The 22,401-nt window shown below is 47.4% G+C and overlaps 1 protein-coding gene across 2 annotated transcripts in view; it reads left to right on the forward strand.

Annotated features, from left to right (window-relative positions):
* Positions 1-749: 749 nt before the first annotated feature.
* PDE6A (phosphodiesterase 6A) overlaps positions 750-22,401 on the forward strand; it is an 88,766-nt gene continuing 67,114 nt past the window's right edge. The window contains exons 1-5 of one of the 2 annotated variants that reach the window (XM_008061056.1): positions 750-1,348; positions 7,857-8,009; positions 9,106-9,195; positions 9,988-10,128; positions 17,008-17,082. In XM_008061056.1, coding sequence (XP_008059247.1) covers positions 875-1,348; positions 7,857-8,009; positions 9,106-9,195; positions 9,988-10,128; positions 17,008-17,082 — 933 coding nt within the window. In that variant the 5' untranslated portion in view covers positions 750-874. The remainder of the gene's footprint in view (positions 1,349-7,856; positions 8,010-9,105; positions 9,196-9,987; positions 10,129-17,007; positions 17,083-22,401) is intronic. The other variant, XM_008061057.1, reaches the window with a different exon arrangement.

Consider the following 22,401-nt stretch of genomic DNA (forward strand, 5'->3'; position numbering starts at 1 on the left):
ACCAAGAGAAAGATCAGGTGGGTTGAAGCGAAACAGATTTGAAAGGTTAAGCCTCTACGAAATGGACAGAAAATACAGTGTTAACTAGAGGTCACCTCTGAGTAGCAGGATGATGGGTGATTTTAACTGTCTCCTTTGTGTGACTTCTGCGGGGAGCATGTATTATTCTTGTAATGAAGGAACAACTATGGAGGTGTGTTGTTTTTATGAAGGTCCCTAATGCTAAAACTAGAGAATCCCTGAGGTATAAAACTGAGAAGGCTTTAGTGCAGAGATAGTGTCAGAGGCCACGTGTATCAGACACATATGGCACAGGGGGGCGGGGGGGGGAGGGAGGCCGTGTAGGGGAAGGCCATGAGGGAGAACGCTAGAGCAGAATGGCAGAGTGTGGGCAGGAGTGGGATGCTGGGGTAGGGTCTCTCAACTCCAACCACTTCTGCCACGGAAGAGGGTTGGCGAGAAGTCACTCAAACCTCTCATGTAGTAAATGTTCGGCTTCTGTGACGCCCGAGAGTATGGAGAAAGCTCACCTGCGGGAAGCAGATGTCCCCTGTGCCGAGGGGTGTCTAACCACCTCCAGCTCCCTGCAGAAGTCTCTTCTCTGCCCTCAGTAGATCAAGGTGAGAGAGACTCCACCTTCTCCCACGTGGGCGGGCAGTGTCCGAGCACTCTGATCCTCATAATCCGCGTTCCTGAGAAATACTAATGACTTAATTCCAAGCTTGCTCCCACTCCTACGCAGCCTTCTCAGTGCGATTTACAGGCGAGGCCCAGGGAAGGCCAGGTCGGAGCAACCTGTAACTGGACACCGGCTGCTGAACCGCCCTAGGACATCTCTGTCACAGTCCCTCAGGAGCCCAGGTCATTCCCCACCATGGGTGAAGTGACCGCGGAGGAAGTGGAGAAGTTCCTGGACTCGAACATTGGCTTTGCCAAACAGTACTATAACCTCCGCTACCGGCCCAAGGTCATCGCAGATATCCTCGGGGCCAAGGAGGCGGCCGTGGACTTCAGCAACTACCGCTCGCTGAACAGCATAGAGGAGAGTGAGATCATCTTCGACCTCCTGCGGGACTTTCAGGAAAACTTGCAGGCTGAGAAATGCATGTGCAACGTCATGAAGAAGCTGTGCTTTCTCCTGCAGGCCGAACACATGAGCCTCTTCATGTACAGGGCCCGCAACGGCACTGCCGAGCTGGCCACCCGGCTCTTCAACGTCCACAAGGATGCTGTCCTCGAGGACTGCCTGGTGATGCCCGACCAAGAGATCGTTTTCCCTCTGGACATGGGCGTGGTGGGCCACGTTGCACACTCTAAAAAGATTGCCAACGTCCCCAACACAGAGGAGGTACTTTCCTTGGGAGACGGGGCAGTGAGGCGTCATTCCTTGGAGCACTAGATTGCAAGTGGGGTGGGGTGGGGACCTAGCCACCGAGATGGGGTTGGTGACCACATGGTGCTTCCCCTTATTTATTTATAACTCTTCATTTGGAAAACGAATTTCAGACTTATCCGAAGAGGTTAAAATGATACAAAGAGCCAGGTATGGCGACTCACACCTCTAATCCCAGTACTTTGGGAGGCTGAGGTGGGAGGATTGCCTGAGGCCAAGAGTTTAAGACATAGCAAGATGCCATTTCTATTTTTAAAAAATTGTCCTTGTGTAGTGGCACTCAATTGTAGTGCCAGCTACTCAGGAGGTTGAGGTAGGAGGATCACTTGAGTCCAGGAGTTAGAGGCTGCAATAAGCTATTGGTTGCACCAGTGCACTCCAGCCTAGGCAACAGAGCGAGACCCTGTCTCTAAATAATAATAATACAAAGAAGTGTATAGCTTTCATCCAAATTTACCTATCGTTAACATCTTGCCACTTTGCTTTCTGACTCCATTTTTTTCTGACTATTTAGGAGGAAAGTGCAGACATACCCCCTTTTTGTCTCTAAGTACTTCACTGTATATTTCCAGAACAAGGACATTTCTTATCTATCCCAAGTATGATGATGGAATTCTAGAAATGTAACATGGATGCAACACCAGTATCTAACAAACCGTTCAATTTTTGCTAGTGATCTCGACGTTGGTGCAGCATGGCCTCTTGAGTCTTTGGATCTGAAACAGCCCCTCAATCTGGCTTTGTTTTCCATGATGCTGATGTTTTTGAAGGTTACAAAACAAATATTTTGCAGAAATGGCCCTCAATTGGGCTTGTCTGATTTCCTACTGATTAGATCAAGGCCATGTGTGCCCTGCAGGAAAACCTCAGTTTCTCTGGTGCCTTACATTGACAGGTGTGACAGTGTCTGTCCTGTCTCTGGGTAGGTTAATGCTGATCATTTGGTTAGATACTCAGCCCTTTCTCCAGGGGCCCAGCGTTCCAGGAGATTTTGGCAGTTCTGACAAAGAGTTCTTTGATCACTTTGGGCAAATCACTCCCCTTCTCTGGATGTTGGTTTTTTTGTTTGTTTTTGAGACAGCGTCTTTCACCCAGGCTGGAATGCAGTGGCCGAGGTGTGGTCTAGCATTGTTCAAGTGGTCCTCCTACTTCAGCTGCCCAAGTATCTGGGACTACAGTATGCACCACTATCTTCATGCTGTCTTTTGAAGGTTGTGCATTTCTCCACACGGCCTCCTCTCTGGGCTCATCCTTCAGAAAAAGTCACTTCCTCAGGGAGGCAGGCCCTCCTTTGTCCCCCTGTTATAGTGTTCTCTCTAAACTGTCTACCATAATAAGCTCAAGGCCAGGGACTGTGTCTGCCCTACCAGGTGTTTACCCCAGGATGCAGCATGTTGTCTGCCACAGAATGGGTGCTCAGGAAACACTCACACTCAAGTCATCGTGTAAGAGTTTCTTGCATACCTGTCCCTCCCATGCCCATCACGGCAGGGCTCTTGCAGGTCCTGTTCACGGCTGCACTGGCCACACCCGGAGCTGTGTCCAGTCGTTTTCAAGATGCAGCCTCTAGACATCGTGTGACGTAGTGCTCACCTTATCTCTGGCCTTATTTCAGATGAAGGGTCTTTACGTTAAAAAGAGGGGAGGGAGCTGGGCATGGTGGCTCAGGCCTGTAATCCCAGCACTTTGGGAGACCAAGGAGAGAAGAATGCCTGAACTCAGGGGTTTGAGACCAGCCTGAGCAACATGGCAAGACCTCATTTCTACAATAAATCATAAAACTAGCCAGGCATGGTGGTGCACGCCTGTGGTTCCAGCTACTTGGAAAGCTGAGATGGAAGGATCACCTGAGCCCAGCAGGTTGAGGCTGCAGTGGCTGTGAGCACAACACTGCACTTCAACCTGGGTGACAGAGTGAGACTCTGACTCAAAAAAAAGTGGGGGTGGGGGGGTGGGGGGGTGGGGGTGGGGGAGGGGCTTCAGCAAGCATCTTAACCAACAGCCTCATCTGATAAAGGAATTACACCAGCCAGGCAAAGTGGCTCAAGCCTGCAATCCTAGCACTTTGGGAGGCCAAGGTGAGAGAATTGCCTGAGCCCATGGGTTCAAGACCAACCTGGGGCAATGTTGTGAGACCTCATTTCTATCATAAATAAAAAATTAGCCGGATGTGGTGGCACGTGCCTGTAATTCCAGCTATTTGGAAGGCTGAAGCAAAAGGATTGCCGGAGCCTAGCAGGTCGAGGCTGTGGTGGCCATTAGTGTGCCGCTGCACTCCAGCCTGGGCAATGGAGTGAGATTCCAACTCAAAGTAATTAAAAAAAAAAGAAATAAACTAAAACCCAGGAGACCTTGGGCAGGGAAAGTTCCCGGGGAGTTACGGTGAGCAAGGACTCCACATCCATGGATTCTGGAGTTCAAGTCAGTCGTCTTTCTGACTTGGGCTCTGTAGGAAACACACTGGGCTCCCCGCTAGGGTTCACCTCCCCTCACCACCCCGTGGGCACCAGTGGTGGGGCAGCATTTCTCACTCAGGTGCCTTGCCTAGGGACTCATCCAGCTGGATGGACATCTATCCTCCCTCCGGCTCTTTCTAGACTTGGACTGTAGCCAACATAAATCATTTCACTTCACAACAATCTTAGTATATAACTCTTGGTATCCCTGGTGCGTGGATAATGAGACTGAACCCAGAGAGTTTTAGCAACCTGCTCAGGTCACACGGAGAGAAAGCGGCAGATGTGGCAGTCGGTGTGCAGGGGTGTTGACAGCTAAGTGACCACAGCCAGCTGCCCATCTCTGTGCTGCTTATGGACCACACACTGCATCACTTGACTAGTCTAAAAAAAGTGGCAGACTGGGAGTGACTTGAGCCCAGGAACCCTGCTCAAGCTCATAGGCTTCTCTTTCTGGCAGTTGACTGGGCAGGTGAGCTGTGCAGGACCCCAATCTCCCTGCCACCCCCTCTACTGTTCTGTCATCCCCAACCCCTTTCCCACCGTGTCTGTAAGATGGTAGACTGGGGACCGTCCACCATTTCTGAATCACACAGCAGAAAGTTGCAACTTGGGCTTTGAAGTCACATCGGGATGTAAATCATGACTGTTACTTTCTAAGCACATGGCCTTGGGGGGGTCATTTAGCCTGCTGGGGTTCATTTCCTAACTCATAAAATGGGATGATATTGTTGTAAGAATTAAATGAGAGAGCTGTGGTGCCAGTGACTCACGCTTGTGATCCTAGCACTTTGGGAGGCCGAGGCAGGAGAATTGCCTTAATCCAGGAGTTCGAGACTAACCTGGGCAGCATAGTAAGACCCTATCTCCACAAAATACGGGAAAAAAAAATAAAAAACTTGCTGGGCATGGTGATGTAAGTCTGTAGTTCCAGCTACTGGGGAGGCTGAGGCAGAAGGATTGCCTGAGCCCAGAAAATCAAGGCTGCAGTGAACCGTGATTGTGCCACTGCACTCCAACCTGGGTGATAGAGCAAGACTTCCACTAAAAAAATAATACTAAAATAAAATAGAAATCAGTAAATGAGAGAACGATTTCCCACCAGCAGTGCTCTCAGCATACAGCAACGGCTCGGAGGGGCAGCTCCTTTCCTTGTTGTTATTATGACTATTCATTGCTATTGTTAAGGGTCTGTTCCCAGGGATGATGCCGTGCAGGGTCTATGTGGGTCTTGCCGAGGAACCCAGACTTGCCCTTCCTCCGCTTTCCGTTTAGACTCTGTGGGAGTCCAAGAACGGGGATGCTGGGAGCTCTCTAGACTCTGGTGTCAAGAAGTTGAGGGTTTGGGATTCTGATTCTAAAAGTTCCCGGCTTAGCAGCCTGCCGAGCCTCTGTGCCAAGGGAGGGCTGCTGCTTCCTGCGCAGCCCTGAGTTCACTCTGGAAGCCGGCTAGTGACTCAGGCCTGGGGTGAAGTCAGTGCAGGCCAGTCTTGGTACTTGTGTACCTGGTATTTGCATGTGTTTGCTTTGGGAAATCTTACTCAATTCATGGTTCTGGGCAGGACGCAGCCTTGGGCACCAAACAGTGACTAGGAGTTGGGTGGAGGAGGAGGACTGGGGTCTGGGTGGTCCCTGAACACCAACGAGTTATACTCTTGGCCTTCAGCATCCTCAAAACCCTGGAAAATTAGCCAGGCACAGTGGTTCATGCCTGTAATTCCAGCTCTGTGGGAGGTTGAGGCAGGAGGATCACTTGAGGCCAGGAGCTTGAGACCAGCCTGGACAACATAGTGAGACTCTATCTCTTAAATAAATAGATTCTGGGAAATGGTTGTAATCACTGCATTGTTAAAATGTGCAACCACAAATGGAAGTCTTCACGGCTGCTATGAACCTCCCCACTCCCTAGAAAATTCTTACTCACCCTGGGGGGATCTATCTCCTCAGGAAAAATTGCCATGAAGATTGCCAGATAAAATATAAGATGTATAGTAAACACAGAATTTTTGATAAACAAAAATAATAATAGGACAATAGTACTATTGCCCCACGCAATATTTAGAACATACATTAAAAAAATTATATATTGTTTATCTGAAATTCAACTTTAACCAAGCATTCTGCTTTTTTTTTATTTTATTTTAAATAAATGGTGTTTCTCATTGGCTGAGCTCAGTGGCGCAGCCTGTAATCCCAGCACTTTGGAGGCCGAGGAGAGTGGATTGCCTGGGCCCATGGGTTCGAGGAGAGTGGATTGCCTGAGCCCATGGGTTCGAGGCCAACCCAGGCGACTTGGCAAGACCTCCTCTCTACAGTAAATCAGAAATTAGCTGGGCGTGATAGCGCGCTTGTAGTTCTGCCTACTTGGAAGGCTGAGGTGGAAGGATCGCCAGAGCCCAGCAGGTCGATGCTGGGTGACCGTGAGCATGCCACTGCACTTCAGCCTGGGCGACAGAGTGAGACTCTGACTCAAAAAAAAAAAAAAGTGAACACCACATTGACTTTGTGAGGTGAAACTGAGCTTGCTCCACTCAGACCTGTGCTCAGGGGTGCACCAGTACCCTCAGAGAGTGACACAGAACCTCTTCTTGGCTAATACCTCTCTAGAGGCTTTGCCTAATCCTCAAATGCTAATTCAAGGAGAGCAATACAGGCTCTCCTTAATTCCTTTACCTGTCACCTGGTTTGAAACGGCTTCACTGGTGACAATGCTGCTGCCTGTTTATTTAATCCCACACCAGCGCTGGAAGAAATCCACCGAGGCAGAGCACCACACTCTGAATTTCGGATGGTGGGAAGATTCTACAGACTCCATTGTAGAAAAGTTCTGTGAATTGACTCTATGAACACATGTCCATTCTCAGAACAGCGTGAACTGTGTGTGTTTGGACTGGTTTGTGTCCCAAACCATGCTGACAGTTCCCAAATCTCACAGTGCTATCAGGAAACAGAAAGGGGGATTATTTTGAATGTAAGGCGACAGTTGGGGCTCTATCTCCTCATTCTGCCCTCACAGACTGCTCTAGAGCTTACACTGGCTTTCCATGCTGTTTTGGGGGTGGGATGGGGATGCTCCTCCATACTCCCAGAGCATCCAGCCAAGCCCTGACAACCTGTTTTATTATTACTGAGTTATCCTGGGGACGGGAGGATGACGTGCCTGAATCTTAGTCAGCCATGTCCTCAGTGCTTAGCATAGGACTTGACACATAGTGGGGCTTCCATGAAGGCATGTAGGCTAGAGACAACCACCGAGCCGGCCATGTGGCACTAGAACTGGATTGCTACAAAAACTCTGGCTGGGTGTGGTGCTCACACCTATAATCCCAGCATTTGGGAGGCTGAGGCCAGAGGATTGCTTGAGGCTAGCAGTGAGACCTGCCTGGACAACATTGCAGGACCCCATTGCTACCAGACAATAATAATAATTGTAAAAATAGAATAAAAAAGCTTAAACGAACACATCATGTGTTCAGTGACCTGGACCCAAGTCGAACTTTGCCAGGCAGCCAAGCAGAGGGCAGGTTCTGGAATCCCTCTCTCTCTCTCTCTCTCTCTCTCTCTCTCACACACACACACACACACACACACACACACACGGACACTGACCTTCTGCAGGTGACCATGCACGGTACCTGCGGGCAGCTGTCCCTGCTGTGCTCACCGAGGGCTTCTTCCCAGCTCCCTCTCAGCAGTTCTCACTCAGAGTTTCTCTTCTGGGCTTTACAGCCAGCACCTCTAGAAAGCCTTTCCTAACCCTCCTCTGCAGACAAAGTCAGTGCCCCATGCCCGTTACCAGCACCCACAGAGCTGTACACATGTCCCCTCCATGCCCTCAGAGGTGCAGATCAGGTCTTCTACATGGAGGCTTCAGTGCAGACCTCTCCCCTGACGGCACCCCCACTGCCGAGGAGCATAGGTGAACACCCTTCCTTCCCTTATTGACAAGGTGCTTGCAGTGTTCTTGCTGTCCATCTGCCACCTATGCCTGTCTCTCCTTCCTCCAGGACGAGCACTTCTGTGACTTTGTGGACACCCTCATGGAGTACAAGACCAAGAGCATCTTGGCTTGCCCCATCATGAACGGGAAGGATGTGGTGGCCGTGGTCATGGCTGTGAATAAAGTGGACGGATCCCACTTCAGCGCAAAAGATGAGGAGGTGAGAATGCAGGAGAAACTAAGCACAGCCCTGTAATCACAGAGCTTTGGGAGGCCGAGGTGGGAGGATCACTTGAGCCCAGTAGTTCGAGGTTGCAGTAAGCCAGGGCCATGACACTGCACTCCAGCCTGAGCCACAGTGAGACCTTGTCTCTAAACAAAATAAATAAATCAACAAAATAGAATAATAAATAATAATAAGGAAACTAAAAGTAGCCATGCTAACCCATTCTCCTAGCTCATAAAGTCCCCTGCACCTTGCTGTTTGGCCTGGCCTCAGTTTCCCCATCTATAAGACAAGGGGTTCATCTGACGCTCTCTGAGGGAGGCAGGACATAAAAATGGTTAAAATGTTGGACTTTGGAGCTGGGAATGGAGGGAATCCTTGTCTGGCTTTGCCAGTGTTCTAGGCGTTGGCTTGGGTAAGGCATCTAACTTCTCTAAACCTTGGTTTTCCTATTTGTAGAACTTTGATGATTGTTCAGTACCCACCTCACAGGGTACTTGTGGTGATGAGACAACATTCTTAAGTGACGTCCTGCAAAATCAATCAGCAGTAGTTGTTTCATTAATACATCCCTATTAGCACCTATACTCTACCTTCTGAGTTTCACATTCATTTTATAACATTTTATGAGTTCATATTCTATGGTTCATAGAATGGCATATGACCCAGATTGCCTCTGATGAAACCTTTAAAATATTCAAGCTGGGTGTGGTGACTCACACCTATAATTCCAGCACTTTGGGAGGCCAAGGTGAGAGGATTGCCTGAGGCCACATGTTCAAAACCAGCCCGGGCAACTTGGTGAGACCTCATCTCTACAATAAATCAAAAAATTATCCGGGTGTGGTGGTGTGTGCCTATAGTTCCAGTTATTTGGAAGGTTGAGGCAGAAGGATCGCCTGAGCCCAGCAGGTCAAGGCTGTGGTGGCCATGAGCATGCCACTATCCTCCAGCCTGGGTGACAGAGTGAGACTGACAAAAAAAAAAAAAAAAAAAAAGTAAAATATTCAGACATTTGCTGATGGTAGAAGTGGCCAGAGAGGAGATGTCTCTTCCTCACCTGCTTCCCTTTGTGCTGCTTGACTTTTAGATTCTTCTCAAGTACCTCAATTTTGCAAATCTCATCATGAAGGTTTACCACCTGAGCTACCTACACAACTGTGAGACTCGACGCGGCCAGGTGAGGGGCTTGGCTCAAGTACGTGGACTGGGTGTGCCTTTTGGCCGAAGCATTGACATGGTTAGGGCTGGCAGGCAGGTGGGAATGAGGTTTCTGGGTCCATCGTGCTGCCTCTGACCAGCATCACTAGGGTTGTGAGGTAGTGGGCGTTTGTGAAGCTGGTTCCCAGAGGCACACTTTTCAAGTCAGACAGCTTGGATTTGAAACCCTTCTCGGCCACTGATCTGCTCTAAGACCCCGAGCAAGTCACTTAATCTCTTTGTGCCTCAGTTTCCCCATTTGAAAAGTGGGGGTAATCATGATGCCACCCTCAAAAGATTTTGATCAGTAGTAAACGAGGCTGGACAGGGTGGCTCACACCAGTAATTCTAGCATTTTGGAAGGCTGAGGCAGGAGCATTGCTCAAGGTCAGGAGTTTGAGACCAGCCTGAGCAACATAGCAAGACCCCCCCCCATCTCTATGAAGAAAAGATTTTTAAATAAATCAAAAATGTGAATGAGATCATGTATGCAAAACATGTTCGATTCATTTTTATTTTAAATTAACAACCCATGAGATAAAAGACAGGGAAACTGTTGGATAGGATATTAGCCAGCCAGTTACTGCACCTCACGAGGTCTCAGTTCCTTCAACTATGAACTGGGGAATGGTGATCGCATCTATACCTGGGTTATTATGAAGGTTACATGAAAAAAACTCTAGAGAACTTTACAGAATTGTCATTATTCTGTAGCTGAGTGAGCTCCTGATCTGTGTCTCAAAGCTATCGTCACATTTCTGTATTTCCCCAGATCCTGCTGTGGTCTGGGAGCAAAGTCTTTGAAGAGCTCACGGACATTGAAAGGCAGTTCCACAAAGCTCTGTACACGGTCCGTGCCTTCCTCAACTGTGACAGATACTCCGTGGGTCTCTTGGACATGACCAAGCAGAAGGTGAGGAAACAGGAAATGACTTCCAAGGAAAGGTTACCTGGACACCAGTGGTGCCCAGAGTCTTGTCTCACACTCAGTGGCTGGGAAGAGGCTGGGCAGGCTTGGGTGGTTGTAGAAAGAGAGGAGCCCTTTTCTGAAGAGTAGCCCTTTTCTGAAGAGAGGAGGGTCAGCTTCAAAGGGGGAAAGGCCAGTCTAGTGCACAGGTGAGTAAAAGCATCCTGCATTTCCCTAGTCAGTGGGAATAAAAAGGCCTCGGAGGAGAAGGCTGGTGAGTGGAGATGGTGAGATAGAGGAGTTTCTACATCAGTGGAAAGTCTGGGAGAAAGGTGCCAACTTCGGGAATTCTCAGATGTGCTGAAAGTTGGGTGTGAACCTTGCTGTGGTTTCTCTGCCTCAACAGACAAGTGAGGGGAGGCAGACACTGAGGTCTGGCCCCTCTCAAACTGGGGGCCAAGATTGCACAGATTCTGTGGCCAAGGAGACCATAGTCATCGTAGCTCCCAGCCATGTCGTTCAGACACGGTTTCCAAACCAACCCCCGATTCCTCTTTTCTTCTCTGTCTCTGCCTTATGAGGTTGATCATTTTCTACCTTGGACACAGTTTCAGGGTTATCTAAGTTGATCATTTCCTGTCCCGAAAACCCAAGGATTCTTTTCAGTTTCATTTTTCAGCAATGCCATGCCGAATGTGGTGCCCAGACCAAGCAGACTCTCCAAACAGTGGACTGAATGAACAAGGGAATCACAGAATCTGGGATTGGAAAAGATCTTAGATCTAGTTCAAAAGTGTCCCAACTTGGAGTTCATCACAATCTTCTGAGGAGCTGATTAAGAATGGCTAGGCAGGCGGGGTGTGCTGGTTCACACCTGTAATTCTAGCACTTAGGGAGGCCAAGGTGGGAGGAGTTCGCCTCGGCAACATAGTAAGTTCCCATCTCTGCAAAAAACAAAAAATTAGCTGGGTGCAATAGTGTGTGCCTATAATTCCAACTACTTAGGAGGCTTAAGCCCAGGAGGTTGAGGCTGCAGTGAGCTATGATTGCATTACTGCACTACAGTCTGGGCAACAGAGCAAGACCCCATCTCCAAAAAAGAAGAAAAAGAAAGAAAAAAGTCACCAGGCCCCATTTTCTGATAATCTGCCATTTGTACTTAATGTTTAATGAGCATCTCTCCATGTCAACATACATGGATTCTTTTTAAGACTTTATGCTAGCCGGGCTCAGTGGCTCAGCCTGTAATCCCGTGCTTTGGGAGGCTGAGGTGAGTGGATTGCCTGAGTCTGCAGGTTCGAGACCCACCTGGGCAACTTGGCAAGACCTCATCTCTACAATAAATCAAAAAATTAGCCGGGCGTGGTAGCGCGCGCCTGTAGTTCCAGCTACTCGGAAGGCTGAGGCGGAAGGATCGCCGGAGCCCAGCAGGTCAAGGCTGTGGTGGCCGGGAGCGGCCACTGCACTCCAGTCTGGGCGACAGAGTGAGACTCCAGCTCAAAAAAAAGAGACTACTTTATGCTGATACATAACATAGATACAGAAAGGAACACTCACTGTAGGTATATAATAATCAATGAATTATCACAGAGTGAACATTCCCACGGGACCGTCACCAAAATGAAGTAGAACACGACGAGCAGCACCTAGCAACCCCCCTCCTAACTTCTCCAGGACCTCCACAGTCTGTTCCGGAAGGCAACCACCATCTGACCTTCACACCATATTTATGTGGCCTCTTGAAGGTCACATAAATGGAATCCTGCAACATACACCCTGTTGCATTTGACTACTTGTTCAACATTTTGCTTGTAAGATTCATCCTCACTGTTCCCTGTAGCATTCGTTCATTCGTTTCCATTCCTCTGGAATGTTCCATTCTATGAATAATCTAAGGTGGACACCGGGGTTTTCAGATCTGGGCTATTGTATTACTATCATGAACATTCCAGTGTACTGTATGTCTTTTGGGATATAGTTGTACCCATTTCTGTTAGATATTAACCTAAGAGTTGAATTTCTGGGCAATAGCTTTCGTAAATATTGCCCATCTGATTTTCTAAATGATTGTACCATTTTATTCTCTCTCTCTCTCTTTTTTGAGTAGGAGTCTCACTCTGTTGCCGAGGCTGGAATGCAGTAGCACACTCACGGCCACTGCAGCCTCTGCCCACTTAGCTCAGGTCATCCTTCCACCTCAGCCTTCTAAGGACTGGAACTACAGGCATGCACCACCGTACCTGGCTAATTTTTTGATTTACTGCAGAGACGAGGTCTCGCCAAGTTGCCCAGTCTTCTCTCGAACTCGTTTTATTCTCTCACCAACAGTGGAAAAGGGTTTCCTCACCAAAAAGAGAGTGAACTGCAGGACAGCCTCAGGCAGGTCCTTCAGGAGATTGTCCTCCTAGGAGATGACAGCTTCATGCATATTATCATCCCTGAAGACTTTCCAGTGGGATAAGATGTGGAAGTGGAAGCCCGCGGTGTTGATGATCCTGATCCTGTATAGGCCTAGGCTAATGTGTGTGTCTGTGTCTTCGTTTTTAACAAGAAAGTCTTAAAAGTTTTTAAAATGTTTGCCAGGCAGGGTGGCTCATGCCTGTAATCCCAGCATTTTGAGAGGTGAAGGTAAGAATTGCCTGAGCCCATGGGTTCTAGACAAGACTGGACAACATGGCAAGATCTTATCTCTACGATAAATTTAAAAAAAAAACAACAAAAAACTAGCCAGGTATGGTGGTGCACACCTGCAGTTCCAGCTACTTGGAAGGCTGAGGTGGAAGAATCACCTGAACCCAGCTGGTCAAGGGTGTGGTGGCCAGGAGCATGCTACAGCTCTCCAACCTGGGCAACAGAGTGAGACTACCCCTGCCCAAAAAAATGTTTAAGGGAAAAAAGCTTATAGAATAAGAATATAAAGAAAATATTTTGTTCTGATTCAAGCACCAGAGACAGAAAAAAAGAAAAGAAAGTAATAGAATTTGAGATAAAATTTTTAAGAAAATATTTTTGTATAGCTGTACAGTGTGTTTGTGTTTTAAACTAAGCGTTATTACCAAAAAAAGTAAAAAAATATATATAAAGTAAAAAAGTTGCAAGCCAAGTGTGGTGGCTCACTTAATCCCAATTACTTGGGAGGCTGAGGCAGGGGGATTGCTTGAACTCAGGAGTTTTAGACCAGCCTGGGCCACATAGCAAGACTTCATCTAAAAAAAAGAATATTCTGATTTAGTCATCCCCAAAGGTAGAACAATTTAGCAATTAAAAGTGGGCTATGCTGTCTATACTCTAAGAACCTGCCCTTCGGATAGTCAAGCTTTTACCTGAGCTATGGACACAATGAAAAACTCACTGAAGTCCTTGAGTCACTTTAAATGGATGAATGACTGTATAGTATATGGATTATATCTCAATTAGGCTGTCAAGAAAGACAAGAAGGAAGAAAGTAGGGAGGGAGGGACAGAAGGAAAGAAGGTGTAGTCATAGATATGCCCAACTCTTCACATAACCCCTTGTGTGGCAACTTCTCTTCTTCTTGGGACAGTCTTCAGGTCCACTCTGTGTCTGACCACATAAGGTGCCGGCCCAATAACCCGTTCTTCTTCTGGGCCCCTGTAGCATTTATACTCTCTTTCCACTGCTGCTTTGGTTCGTGCCCATCTGCATTACTGTAATTACCTGAGTATCTCATTGTTTCCTCATAAGACAATGGACTCTTCCAGGCATGGGCTGTGCCCTTATTCAACTCTGTATATCTAGTGGCAAGCACGTTGTGGGGCTCAGGTAGGGCCCAGCTGCATTTTCACCTGGAATTGAATTTCTCCCTGTTGTCAGTGGTCTGGAAAAGAGCCAGCTGGGCAGAAAGGCAAGAGTATGGAATATGAATTTAATGTGGACTCCCTTCTGCTTGTTCTCTAGATGACATTAGAATGAGCCAACCACCCTGACAAACATGTCCCAACAAGAGGAGGGACAAGGGGGCTTGGTATCCCACCCACAGTAACCCAGTGATAGTGGGTCACTGTCCCCAAATAGTTATAGGTGAATGAAAAGAGTGGGCCCTGGAGGATAGAGCCTAACCCCGAGCTTTGCAGACCTGGCCCAACCCTGAGCTTTGCAGCTCGTGTGCAAAGGAAACTCATGAGAAAATAGGCGAGGGCCTGCGTGGTGTCCCTGTTGGCTTCTCCTGAGGCTGCAGGACTGCTCAGCTCCTTTGCTGGCTCTTTCTCTTCTCTCTGCCTGTGTCTTGCCCAGTTGAGAAACACAAAAATAATGAAGTTCATCTGAGCAAAGGATGATTCATGAATTGAGCAGCACTTAGCAGCAGAAGAGGTTCAGAGCTCTGCTCCACAGCATCAGCCGCGAACTCTTATAAGCCGAGCGTGGAAGCAAAGTACAGAGATAACGTGATTGCTTACAACTGGGCATTTGCCTTATTTGGACGTCGTCTGATCCACTGCTGCCTGTGAATGGCTGGAACATGACTATTTGTAACAAAATTATACTCCTAAATTAGGTTTTGGTTTGCTTGCATACTAAAGATTGTAATTTGTTAAGTAGGAACACAAATTGTTACATAGGACCTCATAGATTCAGGCCAGTCTGGGCCACATGGCAGACCTCCTCTCTACAAAAAATATAAAAAGTAGCTGAGTGTGGTAGCAGGAACCTGTGGTCCCAGCTACTCTGGAGGTTGAGGCGGGAGGATCACTTAAGTCCAGGAATTGGAGGCTGCAGGGAACTGTGATCATGCCACTGCACTCCAGCCTGTGTGATAAAACAGAAATAGATTCAGGCTGATGTTTCTGCTTATTCTGCCTTAACAGCCACTTGTCTTAGAGGCGTCGGCCTTTCTTGTCGCATCCAGATATGGATCTATCTGTCCCTAATTGGTGTCATTTTTTTCTTTCTTATCTGAGAAAAATGTGTTTTCCTGGTTACAAAAGAAAAAAAGCTTATTAATGGAAAATTTTCTAAATAAATTACAGTCTCAGTCCAATCACCCAGAGAAAACCAGTCGTTTGTACTTTTTTTTTTTTTTTTTTTTGAGTTGGAGTCTCACTCTGTCACCCTAGCTGGCGTGCAGTGGTACGCTGCTCACGGTCACTGCAGCCTTGACCTGCTGGGCTCAGGCAATTCTTCCGCCTCAGCCTTCCAAATAGCTGGAATGACAGGCACATGCCACCATGCCTAGCTAATTTTTGTGATTTATTGTAGAGACGAGGTCTCACCAAGTTGCCCAGGCTGATCTTGAATCCCTAGGCTCAGGCAATCTTCTCACCTTAACCTCCCAAAGTGCTGGGATTACAGGCTGAGTCACTGCTCCTGGCCCGTTTATGCTTTGTTGACAAGGTGTTCACAGCAGCTTTTAGACGTAATTGAACACTGAGGTTGAGACAGAGCAGGGCTAGGACTAGGCTTCCCTCACATTCTGTAGCCACGAGACTCTGTGCAGAACCCCAGCTGGAGCCATCCTACAGACCACAGCCTTGAAAGCATTCATTAAGATAAGCAATGATTTACATAAATCTTGCTTGGGATGATAGCCCCCTGCCTGCCACTCACCCACGTGCACACAAGGACCAGAGGGTATCTGATTGTAACCTCTTGCTTTACAGAATCATAAAATCCCATCCCCAGGCGGGGTTTATCCACCGATTTTTGTACATGTGACTTATGAAGAAATATGTGTCTATACTACACGTGCACGGCTAAAACCCCTCTCTAATCACATCAACATACCTTTCCTTTGATGTTACACCCCCTCCCGTTACCCCCTTCAGGAAGCCGGCGGGAGCAGCCTCCCTCGTAAGAGCCTCCAATAAAGCCTTGCCTGGGAATTTGTTTGGCTCTTGGCAATTTCCGTCACATGAACCCTAAGAACCCACGGTCAGTAACAGGGTCGCACGGCATATATTTTTGGCCTCTCATGTTTTTCACGCATCCGTGTACAATGGACATCTTTTCATTCAATATGTACACATCTGTGACACCATCATTAAGAGATGCACCATAAGTGATGATGAGTCCTCCCTTGCTGGACACTAAGATGATTTCTAATTTTTCACAACTATGCAAGGGGATAAAAAGAAAAAAACGGAATTATTTTTTGGAGGGTGGCTAGCATTGTTGTGAGAGGCTGTGTTTGGTTTCAGTGAATTTTTGGGGAGAGATTCTTTCAACTCGTCTGCCCACACCACACTGAGTGCTCAGCAGTTTTTGACCCAAAACAGCATGAACTTGGGCCCCGCCCTCCCTATTCACCCAATCTCTCCCTGAGTGACTTTTTTTTTTTTTGGTTTCCCTGGATGAAAAAAGTCCTCCAAGGGAAACATTTTGCCGATGTAGAAGAGGTGAAACAAACACTGGCAGAAGCACTCAAAGGCATCAAAATTGAGGGGTTCCAAAACTGCCTTGAGCAATGAAAAAAGCATCTAGATAGGTGTATGGCAGCAAACGGAGAGTACTTTGAAGGTGACTGAAGTTTAAACGTGTACATGCAAACAATTTTTTATAAATAAATTCTGAGGTTTTTTTGTTCCCCCTTGGTAAATGACACTGCAGGGGACATTGCCGTAGCTAACCCTCTGACCCCATGCCTGGTATGTTTTTGAGGACATCTCTTCACCGTGGAGATCCTACCTTCTCTCTTGTCCCACAACACTGTGTTTTGACTCATGACTAGACAGGCCCAGTGTTTTGAAGGGCAGATGGGATGATTTTCTAACTCTAGTCATTCTAGCTTGGCTTTTGCTGAGTTCTTCCCACCTTCTAAATTTCAGTGAGAGATGACTCATGCAGGTGGGACTTCTTTTCTTAAGATCATTTTCTTGATCTACCTTCAAAACATGTAATTATTGTTTTGTTTTGTTTTTTCACTCCTAGGAATTTTTTGACGTGTGGCCAGTTCTGATGGGTGAGGCTGCTCCGTACTCTGGGCCCAAGACTCCGGATGGAAGGGTAAGTCTCTCTCTGGCTTTTTCAATGTGATCAGATGCTTGATGAATTCAAATGCAAGACACAGTAGACTCCTGCTGAAGGATGTCTCTTTATCATATATGTGTTTGTCTTCTCTGGGTTGGGTTATATCCCTCAAGGTTAGAATTATGTTCAGATGTGGTGGCTCATGCCTGTAATCCCAGTACTTTGGGAGGCCAAGGTGGAAGGATCATTTGAGCCCAGTGAAGATGTGGTGAACCATGATTGTGCCACTGCACTCCAGCCTGGGCCACAGAATGAGACCCTGACTCAAAAAAAAAAAAAAAAAAAAAAAAAAGAATTAAACAGCCAGGCTCAGTGGCTCAGCCTGTAATCCTAGCACTTTGGCAGGCTGAGGTGAGTGGATTGCCTGAGCCTGCAGGTTTGAGACCAGTCTGGGCAACTTGGTGAGACCTTGTGCGCTAGTGTGCGTTTGTAGTTCCGACTACTTGGAAGGCTGAGGCGGAAGGATCACCAAAGCCTAGCAAGTTGACGCTGGGGAGGCCGTGAGCATACCACTGCACTCCAGCCTGGGCCACGGAGTGAGACTCCAACTAAAAAAAAAAAAAGAATTATTCCTCACAATTGCTAAGTCCTATCATTTGCAAAGTGGGTTTTTTCTTTTCTTTTCTTTTCTTTCTTTCTTTTTTTTTAACTACCTACTATATTAACGAGGGACAGTGTTTTTACTATCTCACTGGAGTTTCACAGTCATCTCGTGGGGTAGACCAAGCAGAAATCAACTCCTCCTTCCACAGATGAGGAAATAGCCCAGAGAAGTCAGCAGCCTACTCAAGGCTTCACCTGGCAGACTTTAGGATTGCAGACACTGTGAGCCAGAAAGGCACTCAGCTGCAGTCTGTAATGCACACACCAGTGGCCAGAAAGCCAAGTCCAGCTGATAGATGAATTTGTTTGGTTATATAGATTTTTTAATCTTTCCTTTCTGTTTGTACTTTTAAAACGTTTGGGATTGGCGGCTTAAAAATCAAGGTTATTCCATAAATATCTGTATTCTCAGTTTCTTTTGAAGTGGTGGATAATGAGTCAAAACTGGGCCCACCATTCGGCAGGATGAATTTGACTGGAGCTAATAGCTGCCTCCTTGGGACGTGGCCTTGACCCTCTGGCTTGCCACAGTCGCCACCATTCCCTCTTATGGATACCTGATGCCCTGCTCTCATTGATATTTTTATCAGTTCCCTCTAGGCATTTGAGTTTCTGACCTCTGGTCTCATCAAATTGTCTCATTTTAAACTTTTTTTTTTTTCAAAAAATAGAGACAGGGTCTCACTCTGTTGCCCAGGATGGTCTTCAACTCTTGGGATCAAGCAGTACTCTGGCCTAGGCCTCCCAAAGTGCTGAGGTTACAGGCATAAGCCACTGCACCTGGCCTAATTGTCTCATTTTAAAGAAGAGGCATAATCACTTTTGAGATGCTGAGATGGCATGTATGGAGGTGTGAATATGGTGCAGGGTAAACAGTACTGGCACTCAGATGGCCTATAGAGCCTGTAGAGGGCACGGTGGCACACCTGCAGTCCCAGCCACTCTGGAGCCAAGGTGGGAGAGCCCAAGAGTTCGAGACCAGCCTGGGCAACATGGCTGTCTCTAAAAACTTAAAATTTAAGTAAATAAACAACTAGAAGCTATGGAATGAATGAGTGACCTTAGCAGAGGCATCATGGAGTAAGCAAACAGCAGGGTCATGCCCTGAATTGAGCTTAGTTCAGTACTCTTCCCATGACACTTGAGTCTGTGTGACATAGTAGTCAGTTTTTCCTAGGAGGTCTCGTTCCACCCAGCCAGCCTTAAACCTGCCCAAAATAAAGGGCCTCATGTGTGTGTGTGAAAGAGAGAGAAAATGATAAGACTTTCATTAGCCTTAATTTCCAACTCTGGGACTTCAAAATTACCGCCCTTGCTGTGAGCCTCCTAAATATATGAGGAAAACTCTCACTCTCAGAATCCATATTGTCTGCAGAGGCTTCACCCAAAACCATCTTTGTAACTTGCTGCCTTCCAGTTTCAAATTACTCTTTTGCCCACATGATTTCATGATTTCATTTCAGAAGACTACATCTTTAAGGATCCCATCATGTGCTGCTGTCAGAAACTCTATTTGGGACACTTTTTAAGTATACCCTTTTCATGTTAGCATAGCTGACATGCTGCCCCAAGATTTTTCTCCAGGGCACGTCCAAGCTGAACTTGTATCTTCTGGAAAGTTAGAAGTTGAAGAACTGAAATAGAGATCATCATAGCTTTCTGACACTACTGACACAAGACAGGGAAACCCAAGTTGGGGTCCAGCCCGTGAGGCCAAATGGGTTCTTGACTTCACACAGGAAAGAATTCAAGAGTGACCCACCAAAGAACAGTGAAAGTAAGTTTAATTAGAAGGAAAGAGGAACAGAAAGAAAGCTACTCTATAGGCAGAGCAGCCCCCATGCATCGCTGGGGTTTTGGTTGGAAAATGGAAGTGAGTTTATTGAAATGACAGAGAGCAGCATGGGTGGGTCTCTAGGAAGAACAGCAGTCGTGTATCACTAGTGTTTTACGTTTATAGTTATCTCTTTATCATATGTCAAGCAAAGGGTGGGACATTCATGGGTTTCCTGGGAAAGAGGTAGAGATTTCTAAGAACTGGGGTCCTCCCAGTTTGTTACTATAAATGGGTAGGGTCGGAACTGTCATGGCACTGGAGGGTGTGTCACTTAGCATGCTAATATATTATAATGAGGGGCAAGGTTGGGTAGTGGGCAAATTAGTTGCCATCTTGGTTTTAGCTGGCTCTAACTGGTTCTCAATCACATTCTATTTTTCTCTGTGGGGTTCAGAAAACCAGGCTATTCACCTGTCTAGACAAACTGTCTCAGCTGCCTCTCCTGAGAAATTAGCTTTGTTGTTTATCTTAGAAAACTAGTCCTGCTTAATTCCTATCTTACTACCAACTTCAATAAACTCCAATTTATTTGGCTGTTTTGAGATTCAGCTCTCTGGGCTGAGTCCTTAGGTCAGAGGTCAGGGGTCTCCTCTAACACCAGGATGGCCTAAGAAATGCCAGGCTCTAACTCTGGCTCTTTACCCTCCAGTGCCCCAGTCTTCAAGGCTGAACAGAACCCATTCTCACTGAGCACCAGCCCAGGGAGAGCTGCCCACTACGTGACCAGTTCACCAAGGTGCCAGGCACACCCATGGTTAAGTCTTTCCTCTTTCAGAATCCTTCGCCATCTCAGACAGCAAGGCCTCAGTACTTGTAAGCTAGAGAGGCATTAGGCTGTGCCAGACAGGGCCCTGCCCCGGAGACAGAGGACTTTGGTTTTGGTTGGCTGCTAACCCTCAGGACGAGCTTGTCCAAATAACTCCATAGGTTCTTGATTTTCACATCGATGGGGTGTTGTCAGTGAACTCATCTCCAAAGTCAATTCAGGGCCAGGACACAGCAGCGAGGGAAATCCACATGGGCCTCAGCTGGGACCCAGACACAGCATGGCAAGACTGGCCAGAGGTGGGTCTTCCAGAGAGAGGGGACTTGGGGAAGGAAGCCCGCAGTTGCTTGGCTTTGGGAGGCTCTCTTGGCCACCCCTTCCTCACCCGGAATGTGAGATGACCAGGGTTCCTAGCAGGGCCATGGTAGCTAATTCAGGACACATACCCACACAGAGAACGCCCTTGATACATGATTATTGCCACAGGAGAGCCCCTCCACCCACCGAGTGCTTCACCTGGGTCAGGCCGTTTACTCTCCTCAACGAGTTCACGAGAAGGCGTCCTCAGCTTCTCCAGCAGACAGTTGAGGCAACTGGGATCTGGAGAGGTCAAGTCATGTGCACAGATTCAAACCCAAGAAACTTCTTTCATTGTCATTGATTGAAGTCACATCTTTTAGCATTCCCTCTGCCTTCTGGTGCATGCTCACGTTCTCGACTCTATTCTCATTAGAAACACAGCTTTTGCTCATGCCTGTAATCCCAGCACTTTGGAAGGCAGAGGCGAGAGGGTTGCCTGAGCCCACAGGTTCGAGACCAGCTTGGGCAACATGACGAGACCTCATCTCTAAAATAAATTTTAAAAAATTAGCTGGGCATGGTGGCGTGCTCGTAGCTTCAGATACTCGGAAAGCTGAAGCGTAAGGATCGCCTGAACCCAGCAGGCTGAGGCTGCGGTGGCTGTGAGCGTGCCGCTGTACTCCAGCCTGGGTGGCAGAGTGAGACTCTGGTTCAAAAAAAAGAAACACAGCTTTTGTCTGGATTCCAATTAGAGGAACAGAAAGAAAGCTACTCTAAAGGCAATCTTAGGTCTAAAGTGCCCTGGTAGCAAATGTATCTTCCTTCACCTTCTTTTAAAAATGTAACGGTGTGTGTGTGTGTGTGTGTGTGTGTGTGTGTGTGTACGTGTGTTATTTAAAAGATATACAGGCCAATAAGGCCTCATGGAAAAAAAATTAAAAATAACACTCAATTTAAAGCTGGTTTATTTCCATGGACTGGTGGCAGTCAAAGCCCCTTGTGTTCTGGCTGCTCAGGTGCAGGTCAACAAAGGTGCTCTTGATGGCTGGGCCTTGACTTCCAGAGGCTGGTGAATTTGTTTATGAATATGGCCTTGAGGGCAGCTTTACTGAGCTGCAGTGTGTGGAGAAAGCCCTAGTTGCCTAAAGCACACTGATCTTTTTGTTGCTTTTTGTGAAAGCAAATGAATTCTCTTGTGGATTCAAAAATGTCCATTTCTAACTCCTTAAGGAAAACTCTCCCAAACAGAGTTTTTTCCTCTTCTCTCACACACTGATCAAGGCAAAAGAAGATCTCTGTGACCAAATGTGGGGGTTTCTCTCACCACCAAGCAGTCGACACCAGCCAGGCCTCCTACTGTTCAGTTCCAACACTCCCTACCTGGAAATGGTGTCAGATCTCCCAGGTGGAGGGCTCAGTCCCCAAGACTGCCCCTCCTACCCTAGACACCAGTGGCAAGTCTGGGCCTCCGGAACTTTTGACTGACTGGCTTCAAGTTGGGGTTCCCACAACCCCCTCTTTGAGGATCTTTTTAATCTGGGGGAGTGACTCACAGAACTCAGGGAGACACATTTACTGGTTTATTAAGAAGGATATCGCAAAGGGCATAGATGAAGAAACATGCAGGGCAAGGTGTAGGGGAAGGGGAAGGAGCTTCCATGTCCCCCTAGGCACCATCCAGGACCCTCCTGGTAGTCAGCTATCTGAAAGCTCTTGGAAACCAGTACTCTTGGGTTTTTTATGGAAGCTCATGATGCCAGCACTCCCCCCCCACCCCCCCCCCCCCCCC

The sequence above is a fragment of the Carlito syrichta genome, unplaced genomic scaffold, assembly GCF_000164805.1.
Source record: "Carlito syrichta isolate Samal-C Ts95f unplaced genomic scaffold, Tarsius_syrichta-2.0.1 Scaffold305012, whole genome shotgun sequence".
Taxonomy (NCBI): Eukaryota; Metazoa; Chordata; class Mammalia; order Primates; family Tarsiidae; genus Carlito; species Carlito syrichta.